At 36.0% G+C, this 10,924-nt stretch overlaps 1 protein-coding gene across 1 annotated transcript; it reads left to right on the plus strand.

Annotated features, from left to right (window-relative positions):
- Nucleotides 1–731: 731 nt before the first annotated feature.
- On the plus strand, nucleotides 732–9,693 carry LOC113727605 (uncharacterized). The gene is made up of 9 exons (XM_027251862.2): nucleotides 732–2,081; nucleotides 2,455–2,799; nucleotides 3,168–3,515; nucleotides 3,762–4,256; nucleotides 4,405–4,470; nucleotides 7,012–7,176; nucleotides 8,071–8,287; nucleotides 8,461–8,805; nucleotides 9,088–9,693. The coding sequence occupies exons 1-9, from the start codon at nucleotides 900–902 to the stop codon at nucleotides 9,201–9,203; spliced, it is 3,279 nt and encodes a 1,092-aa protein (XP_027107663.2). The 5' UTR covers nucleotides 732–899; the 3' UTR covers nucleotides 9,204–9,693.
- Nucleotides 9,694–10,924: the final 1,231 nt, after the last annotated feature.

Below are 10,924 nucleotides of genomic sequence, written 5' to 3' on the forward strand. Positions count from 1 at the left end.
ATAGATCAAATAAAAGAAATCATCATAAAGAGAAAAATTCAATTTTTTTCCTAGTGAGTAAATAATGGATGCCTTGTTCTCAATTGATTATTTCACTCAGTTATATATTCTAATTTCGGATAATTTGTTTATCCCAAGTCTATCAATTTTGTACTTTTAACTAAACAAACTGCTTAGTATAATCAAGTTTTGATTTAAATACATATACTCATATTCGTATTTTACCCGTCTTGTTGATCTAATTTCACTTTCCTAAAAATTTGAGTGCTTGTTTTCGATGATTTTGCAAAAGTTGGTTGTGAAGGGTGAATTTAGAGAATAATCACACCAGTTCAAACCTCAAACTACTCTTTGATCGTGGATTTTAACTATTTTAATATATACTATAAAATTTACAATCTAACACCTATATGCAAAAGTAAACAAGAAAATCATAAAACTAAATATATCCAACCTAGATTTCAATGAATAATCATACATGAACAAGTCTTAATAGAGTGTGTTCGGATAAGAGGTTATTTGAAATATTTAATATTATTTAAAATAATTATTATAATATTTAAAATATTATAACATTTTCGTAATATGATACAAGTGAGATAAAAAAATTAGTTGAAAAAATAAAAAAGTGATCAGAAAACATATTTACAATAGTATTATAAAAAATAAATAAATACCACTAAACATGCATTAGGAAATTAAATACTCCCACTAATTGCTTTTTGGAGCCGACACCCTATGGTTGGACCAGACCAACGTCAACAAAATTCGCACTAAAAAGAGCGCTTTCTTCTCAAACTAGTGCTAAAATTCCACTAGTGGAAAATCCGATCGATCGACCAAGAAACGAAATCAAAAGGACGGAAGTAGAAAAGGGTCTCCACACCAGTCCTTCGAAGATGGCGGAGGACGACGACGACGATAGCTTTGGAGACTTTACGTTTGCGACCTTCAACAATAATCCATCTACCAATCATCAACAATTGAACCAAATCAACGCCCCAAGATTCACAATGGCCACCACGACGACGTCCGCCACCTCTGCAGCCGCCAATGGCGACGACGATGATGAATGGGGTGATTTTGTTGAAAGCCCACTTGGATCTAATGCGTCCTCCATTAACACCCCGGCAGCAAAGCCTTTCGACCCTTTTAATTTCTTCGCGGCAAACCCCATTACTCAATCCCGGTCAGAATCTGGTGGGGTCCAATTGGAGGAGGAGAAGAAGGAGAGCCAGTGGGTGAAGCTGAAAGGGGCTATTCCACTGTCGATATTTGGTGATGTTGAAGAGGAAGAGAAGGAAGAAGAAGTGGAGGGATCTGGTGTGAGTGATCCGCATGGTACTAATGGTAAGGACTCGAAATTTGATCTGAAGAAGAATGATACTTTTAGTAATGGATTTAAGAGTAACGGTTATTTAGGTGGGTCGATTGGTTATGATGTCATCGCAAGTTTGTATAATCAGAATTCGGATTTGAATTTGAGCAAGAAAGATTCGAGCTTGATGCTGAATGGTTTGAATTTGGAATCAGAATCACTGGCTAGGAAGAGTGATAATGATTCTTTTATGAATTTGAGTAGTCATAACGATAGTAAGAATCAAGAAATGAAGACTGAGGATGGGGTTAATGCTAGTTCTAACGGAGTACAATTGCGTTTGGATGCATTAGACCTGGATTTTGGTGGGTGGAATACTGGTTTTAATGGACTGGGTTCAAAGTCTAGCTTGGACTTGGATATTAAATATGATTTGAACGATAGAAATTTGGATGGTAAAGCTGAAAATGACAATGCTCAGTCTCGTTTAAATTATATTGACTTGGCTGTAAAAGATACTGAGAATCCACCTTTTAGCTGGTGGAATTCAAATTTGGATGGATTTAAATTGAATTCATCTGGTATGGAGTCAAGTTTGGAGGGATTGAGTTCAAATGTAAACGGGGTGGCTAATATGGGCTCTGATTTTAAGGGTGGACATGAAGAACTTGTTGGTGGTGAGGATGATGATGATGCTGATGCTGATGGATGGGAGTTCAAGGATGCATACGCAGAATCAAAAGTTAAGATGGGGAATGAGAAGGTAAATCCTTGGACTGCTATTTTTTGGTCATCTATATTGTTTAGCGCATAAACATCCTTGATTAATTCTTTTGAAATATATAAGGAGCCTGTGGCGTTAGTGCTGTCAGGATCCACAATTCACTAGTAGTTGGACAAGAAATTCTGTGTGATACCTTGGAACTTTCAAGTTCTGTAGTCCTTATGTTACATGACAAGTTACATCAGAAAGAGTGAAACTCTTAACTACAAAACTTGGATTTTGAATTGCTCTAAACTGAAAGCTAACTACTGTATGAAAAATTGCCTAGGTTTTATGATGAAATATCCCTATTTGTTTGCTAACTGGCATATGTCATTGATTGATCTAAACCTGGGATTTCTTCTCTGTGAAGGCTAGATTAGAGGTGCAAGAAGTTTGGGAGGAAAACTCACACTCGTCTGGTAGTGCAAATGGCACTAACAGATCAATTGATTTGTTTACTATGTCAAATGGATTTCGTGATATGTTGTCTACACCAAGTGGAGCTTCCAGTAAATCTAACAGCTTTGATATTGGATCGAATATCAAGTCGATTGCAGCCAAAGGTAATGCTTTAGCTCCAGATACATGCCTAAGAATTGATCAGAAAGGCCACGAGGCTGTGCTATACCCTCACCCAGTCGCTGAAACTGCTGAATCTGATGAGGATTTTGGGGATTTCACGGCTGCATTTGCCGGAGCTGGACTACTGCAAGAGGTCAGTTAACAGTCAACCTGTTTGTAGATTGTATTTATGGAAGCTATACTAGTGCTTGAGAGTTCATGTTTCACTCTGGGGAGAGTTAAACATGGATTATATTTCTTAGTCTAATTCAGTAATTACCACAAGTGATGCTGAGGTGGTTGATTTGATGGGATATCTCACTTTTTGATTAGTAAAGTAGCACCCAAAAAAAACAGAAAAATAAAAAGTAAAGCAGATGTAGGTTAAAAAGTTGGTCTTTGAGCTTTATAAGACATTATTAGTTGGCTATGTTCAAATTAATTTACTCTATTCTGTATGGTTTCCCAGACTACTTATAATTGGTTTGTTGAGCTAACTTTGGATCTTTTTTTTTCTGAAAGGCTGATTCTGAGGTGCGTGAGAGCTCTAGGATCAATGCATCCTTGTCGGGTTTTACAAGTGGCTCAAATGGATCACTTGATTTCTTTTCTGCGTCTGATGGAGCAGTTGACTTATTTGCGCCATCAAATCTAACTTTTGGTGACTTCAGTCAAGTTGGTGGTGGTTTTGATATAAAGCCTAGCATAATTGTTAAACGTGAAGCATCTAAACTTGATGCATTCTCAAGAAGTGAACTCACAGATGGTGTAGACCTGCAGGACAATTCTACTGTGATTCAAAATGCTGTATCTGGTGAGCCAGTTAGCGAGTTCAGGTCAGCATTTGAAGAAAATGCACTTGTGAAACAGGTAATGAAGCTCAAGCAATCAAAGATCTGCTTTAGGATGATATTTGAACAGGTGTATTTTCTTAGTGTTTGGTGTAGTGGGAGTTCGAGACTAGTAATTTTCCACACTGAACTTTAAATACCTGCAAATGATGGTAATGTCCATATTGGTAATTTATAATCTGATTAAAAAACTTACATAAATGCGATATCTTCTGTAGCTTTCTGAAATTTGTTAGGTTTGACATCAAATTTGTATGTCTTTTAGGAAAATGCCATTGAATTGGAGAATCATAAAGGTGCATTGCCCTTGTCCATATTTGGTGATGAAGAACTGGAAACTGATGGTTCCTTGAATGCTGATGATAGTTTCATGTTTCAATCTGCTTCTTCTAAGGGAAACAGCCATAGTACAAAATCAGCTATCTCTATCAATGATCTTATATCAAACTTATACAGCCAAGCTGGGCCAATTTCTTCTGTCAGCTCAATGCAAAACCCAGTTGTAAATGGGTTGCATCTGTCAGACTCTTTCTCTGGTTCTAATCTAGTACCTGCTGCTGAAGATGTTGATAACAGTTCTTGGGAATTTAAGGATGCTGTCTTTCAAAATGAAGCTAATAAGGGGACTTCTCTTTCTGGAAATGAAGATGTGCATCAGACAAGCTCAGGCAAACTAAAGCTGCAAATTTTCATGGATTTCTATTCTAAATTACAAGACGAGTTATCCTTGATAGCTAAAGGCCATCTTGCAAGCCTAAAGGTCTGTACCTGGAACTATCCCATCCTTGCAACCTGCATTAGACAGGGATATACATGCTTTATTGAGTTTTTATACATGTGTGGGAGGCACATTTTTCCTTTACGTTGTTTCTTTTCGTCTAACTAACTGAAGTTATGCTCTTTATCAGGAAACTCAAAATGATGTTAATTTTGGTGAAGATGCAGGCCTTGATGCTCTCATTGAGGAAATTCAGGTCATTGTTGTCCTTATTTTTTTTCACTTTTATTTGTTCTCAGAACCAGATGTTCATTCAGCATATTTCTCTTGCTTTATTTTTAGCATTCGAAGGGAAAATCTCCTTATTTGCACAAATGCAACTAGCATTATTTGACACCTAGCACCGTGTTGACAAAGAGTATTTTCTGATTGCCTTCCAAAATACATGAATGCGGAGTAAAAAGTTGGCTATGATACTTCTTTATCTGGGACAATGTTTTTACTTGCACTAGGGTCTATTTATTTGTAAAAATTACCTGGGTATGTCAAAATCAGTATTGGTTTTACTCATGTTAAATCATCATCCTTAAGGTGACGAAAAACTATTCTATCTGCATGTTCCATTCCTCTGAACTTGGCGCATGCTAAGGAAATTCTATTCATTCAAACTATGACATTATTGTGACATAGAAAAAGAGCGTAGTATGTTCTGTTTAGAATTTTTTGGCTTGCAATTGGTTAGTGTGATGGTTTTGCTGATGTTAAAAAACATGGCAACATAAGAGAAAGCTTTACTGTTTTTTGTTGCTTTCCATTGCTCTGCTTAATTGCGAGTTATATTTGAAGCTTTTGTAAATTTATTGTCTTTTCCTAGGATTACCTATGCCTTTCTGTGTACGTATGGTTTAGTTGTTATTGGCATGTTTCTAGTTGTAATGGTGTCTGTTGAAAGCACTTTTCAGTTATTACATTAGAGAGAAATGTGCTGTAATCTATAATCTTTGTTCAATATTTCTTGATTCACTGCTATTCATTAGCCATCCTTCAGTTAGTGTTGAAGTTTTTTAGAACACTTCCCTCAGGATTGGGGAAAGAAGGATATCATATATAGACAGAAGCAGTGAAAGACAAGAAAAATTGTTTTCAATGTTTTGTGGGAGGTTAGCATTATCATGTATGTGCCAACCTTCCGTAACAAAATGCTGCCACATAATCTTCCTTAGCCTCAGTAACCATAATGAATTAAGAACCTTTTGCTTATTTGAGCTCAAAACTCAATGTTCCTGTGGTTCTGTGAATTGTTTTTGAAGTAGTGTTAATGCAGAGTATGGCTGCAAACGAGCCGAGCCGAGTCGAGTTTTGGTCTAATCAAGGCGAGCCTTAACTTATTTTTATTGAACTCGAACTCGAGCTCGAGCTCGATGAGCTGACAATTTAAAGCTCGAGCTCGAGCTCAAAAAAATAAAAAATAATTATTTTATTTTTAAAAAAATAAATGAAATAATATTTTTTCTTAATAAATAATAAAATATTAAGGATATATATGTAATTTTACTATTAAAATAAAAAATAAAAAAATATATATACTATTAAAAAAATAAAAAAATATATATACTATTAAAAAAAAATATATATATATATATATATATATACTTTGCTCGCGATCTAACAAGCTTAATATTTTGAGCTCGAGTTTGACTTGAGCAAGCTCGAGCTCGACTCGCGAGCAGCTCGGTTCGTTCGCAGCCCTAATGCACAGAAAACAGCAAGTATCATATCAGATGCAGTTAGGAAAAAGGTTGAAGCTGCATTGGGAAGTGAAGTTTTAGTTATCTGTAGCTCTCCTCTCCTTTAGTTTTCCCTTACTTTAATGGTTGGAAAAATCACATCTTCTGGTTCCTCATAGGACTTAAATTTGGAAAGTCAGTCATACAACATGGGATGGTTTTGGAAGGCACAGAATACTTTAGTGAATCATCATATAGATTATATGTTAAGCAATAGTGGAAGATACCAATTTTAAAAGCTTTGGACAGTGAGGAAGCATTTTTCAGTTAGTTCGTGTTGAGATTTTCTTTTTTTCTTTTCTTTTTTGAACAAAATGTAGAAGCAAGCTTGGACTAGAAAAAATAAAAAGGTCGAAGTTTGAGGTGTTTCCTATTGTTTGAATGCCCAAGGTACTGTATTTTTCATGCAGTGTTATTTGAGGCAATCTCATATCAAGTAGTTCTTTCATACAGCTTGCTTTGTGATGATAGGTCAGTTTAATAAAAATAAAAAGGTCAAAGTTTGAGGTGTTTCCTATTGTTTGAATGCCCCAAGGTACTGTATTTTTCATGCAGTGTTATTTGAGGCAATCTCATATCAAGTAGTTCTTTCATACAGCTTGCTTTGTGATGATAGGTCAGTTTAATAGTATCAGCAACTTTATCTTGTGTATATTTAAGGGCTGTTAGTTAACTTTCTGGAGCTTGTAGGCTTGTGATTGTTCAGTACTGGATTAATTGCATTTATACTTGTTAATTTCAGTGGTAAACGTCAGTATCAAGCTTAAGCTTATCCATTGTTTTTCATACCTTTGCTTTGTGTAGTGTGGTGCTTTTTGGTTCTCATCTTGGTCCTTATAATCACTTTCTTGAGGTGCAAATTATTAACACATGCAACTTACTATTTTTGTATTCAACCTGTGAGTAGAATTCATGTTAATAATTGCTATGTTCCTAATTTCTTGCTCTTTCTGTGTGATTGTTAACTAGTTATTTTTCAACTGAAGTATCATGCTTCTTTTATACTCTAGATGGCTTGTGATGAGCTTGGCCAAGCGAATGCTATTATTAAGGAAGAGCACTTGGGTAATAGTACACAAAGTCAGAGTAATCTCCATGATTTTCTTGAAGTTTTGCAAGAACCAGGGTTTTGTGTTCTGGAGACCGAATATGACTTGCAAAGAAGACTGTCATTGGTATGCATTCTCTTCCTGAATATCTGAAACATTCTTCAGACATCTATGGCAAGTGTGTGCGTGTATTTTCTTGTTTTTCTTAAAATGGGAGTTGATGTACAATAGCTAACTAACTTGACGAAAGCTGTGAAAGTTCACACTGCAGGATATTTTAAAGAAAGAAAGAATTCATGAGGTGGGGCCGTGTGGACTACATGCATTTTTTAGTTTTGTAAATGTATAAGTTGCTCAGATTTTTAACTCTATGAGTAAGAGTAAAATACTCCATTTTGAAAATGCGGAGATTATTTAGAATTGCACCAAAAATGTGGTGCAGTATGAATTTAACTTGCATAATTAATATCTGGGGAAGATTCTAAGACTTAATGTTCATTCATTAGCAATATGCTGCAGAAAGTCTGTATACTTCCTAAGATTCTATGCGGTACATTCTGTCCAGTATGTCAGAATCATTATGAAAAAGGGCTAGAAGACATCAGAAAAAGCAAAAGCATTGTGTTTATCTTGCACGAAGTTTATGATTGCTAGTGTGTTACCTCAGCTAAAGTGAGATGTGACAAAATTGCTTTAAGCAATTTCGAGCAAGTCATTATTGACGCCATATAGACATGACCTCACAATCATTTATGTGTTTTTTCGCTCTTTTGAGTAGTTGTAAATTAGATGGTGCATGCATGCACAGTTTCTTTAGGCTGCCTGCAGAGCTCAAGTTGGACTGATCCTTCTTTTCTTTAGATTGAATTACATATTGGGCATTCCTTCTGTTCTTGGGTGACTTGGTCAAATTTGTTAGCTTTGAAAAACGAATAAAAAAAGGAGATTTACTTGTTGCTAGTAAGATCAACATTTTTTTTTGGACTTTTATTTATTATTTTGAAATATTTTGGTTTATAGGTAGAGAAGGATGCTAAATCAGCTATGGAACTTATAGGTCATGTGAAAACAATGCTGAAGATTCTGATGATGGGGTCATTGGATGAACAACATACTTATGTTTCTGTGTGGTCTAAGATGATTAACATTTGTGCTCAAGAGCTGCAGCATGGTGCTCAGTTATGGAGGCAGTCATTGCAAAAGAATATTCAAAGCCAGATACTTGCTGAGCCTCAAGGTATTATATTGTTGTTACTTGCTATACCTGTTAGGTTATTATTGAAGCTGTTTGGTTATAATAGTTGCCAATGGTAGAATGTCCTATTTCTTTCTTGAATAAAATATGCATGCACATGTGATACTGTAGTCCTCCGTGCCATAATTTGATAACATCATTGCTTATCATAACAGGTAAAACATTTGTTATCGCCCTTGGTGAGATTTACAGGGTTGCTGTATTACTTGGAGCTACAGCCAAGCTTTATAAACCGTGGATATTGTCGACTCCTGTAGAATCATCAAGCATCTATTCACTCCTAGATCAATGTCATTCTTCATGGTCTGCTTCAGGCCTTGAAGAAGCCCTAGCAATTATATCAGATTCTACTCCTGCTAAAGGTCATGGTAGTCTTGCATCCTTGCTGGATTCAATCAAGTATCTTTGTGATCTTGATGCATTTGCTCTTCAGAATAAGTTTTTTATTCAACACGAATCCTTGTGTTGGCTATCACTTATGCCTCAAACAGTGGCTCCAGGTAAACAAATTTTGTCACAGTTTCTGCCATTTGACATTTGTAAGTGTTTGTAGAGTTAAAAAAAAATAAAAAAAATTTGACATTTGATCTCCACTAAATCCAATGGGATTTAGGGTTCAATTTTGGAAACATGGTCGTTTACATTGCATTTCCAGATTTCGTGCAGCTGGCTAAGTTGTTATTTGTAGTAGATAGATAGAACTTATTGCAGGTTATTACTATCAATTTTGTTCATTGTTCATTGATCTGACTCTGTTTTCTCTCTCGGATTGCGATAATTAGGAATGACAATGGTAGTTTGGAACGAAGAACAGTGTTTCCTCAAACTGGCAAATTTGTGGGTGAATCTAATAAGTTCTGATCGTCCAAAATTGCCGCCTTTGCTTGTCAACGGATGAGAACCCCAAAGTATATGATGGAAGCTCAGTTCCTTTCATTCACGAGAGGTGTTCACTGTCTCTCTCTTTTCCATCAAAAGTTTGAATTGGTTTAGGGAGGTTTGCCCATTGACAGAAAAGAACTTGGTAAATAGCGTGGTCGGATATTGAGTAAAATTTTTGTCATGCTGCACGCTTCCTTTAAATGGGAATTTGTGATGAGAAAGGCGCCGACAGGGAAAGCAGGGAAAAGAAGAAGAAGAAGAAGAAGAAGAAGAAGAAGAGAGAAAATTGCATTCTTTTGTTCAATTTGTAGCCTGTAGTTTAGCTTTTATATGTGCTAGTAGTATGATATGATTGTATTTTTTGATGTACAGGTCAAATTTTGGGTGGAATAAGCCCAGATGCAGTTACGAAGGGCTTATAGAATACAAGATTTTGAGATGTAATTATTTTAATGGCATTTTTGTTTTGATTTGAATCATATATATAGGGTTATTCTTTGGACTCATGAGACCGGTACCCAAATGTGTTGATAATTCGTTGTCTCTGGATCATGTCTTATAGGTTATATGGTATTATCACCTCTCTCTCTTTTTCTTTTTTTTTTTTTTTTGGGTTTAAATGTATATAATCAGCTTCTTTATCAATTTTAGTGAAAGTAAGAACTTAGACTAGAGTGAAGAATTAGACTTCGACACCTTCAGCCAATATCATGATTGTGCTAATATACGCCATTGCAGATGGGAAAATTATGGTTACGACTGGAGTAATCGTTTAGGAGAAAGGTGGCCATAAGGCTTCTATTTCAATGAGTAAAAAGCACCATCCAGATTAGATTAGATTAGAGCTAAATAGGCCCCTTTAAAGATGGATCACGAGAAATCAAGACTAAAGATGATGGTAATTTATACTATAAGCTGATGAACATATGTAAAGTTGAAAGCGCGGTCCGGAACGTTCCATATCAGTCGCGGTCTCGGTGAGACGCAAATTTTAAAGTATTTAATATTCTAAAAATTGTTAATAATATAAAAAAGTATGCTAAATAAAAATAATTAAAAAATAGCAAAAGAAACGGCCAAGTCAATCCGTTACGGTGTGACTCGGCTGATTTCTCGTCTTGACTCGGAATAACTCGGAGTGACTCGGCCGAGTCAATTCGTCGCGGTGACGACTCGACCGATTTCTCGGCGAGTCAAGTATTTCGGTATCGTTTCGTTATGGTATCGTTTCGTCATGGTATCGTATCGGTAGGGGCCGAAACCGAGACGACTCGGCCTATCGGCCGAGACTTCGAACCATGGTCTTCATAGGAATCGTAACACGACTAAAATAAAATAATATAGCATTCTTAGTAAATAGAGTGAAATCTTGGCCTAATGGTGTAAATTCGATACTCATAAAACAGAGAGGACTCGTCTTCTTCAGAGTAGAGGAAATGGCTCTTCCGGTGCTACAGCAAGTTTAGCCGGGACTCTTCTGGTAATTATAAAATTTTAAAAAAAAAACTTTATTTTATCTTCAAAACACAAGGAAAACTCACCATTTTAACAAAAAAGAAGAAAGAAAAAAGAGAAGAAAATCCCAAAAGAAAGCTCCCACACACGTCATGTAACTAAAAAGGTATCGGATCGGCAAGCTCCGTTCCTGTTATGACTCGTCGGAGTCAAGTCTGCCAAAGTCGGATGACAAGAACCACGACGTTTCCGACACGATCACGGCTAAATGGATTAGGGGGT

Source organism: Coffea arabica, chromosome 2c (genome assembly GCF_036785885.1).
Source record: "Coffea arabica cultivar ET-39 chromosome 2c, Coffea Arabica ET-39 HiFi, whole genome shotgun sequence".
Classification (NCBI taxonomy): domain Eukaryota; kingdom Viridiplantae; phylum Streptophyta; class Magnoliopsida; order Gentianales; family Rubiaceae; genus Coffea; species Coffea arabica.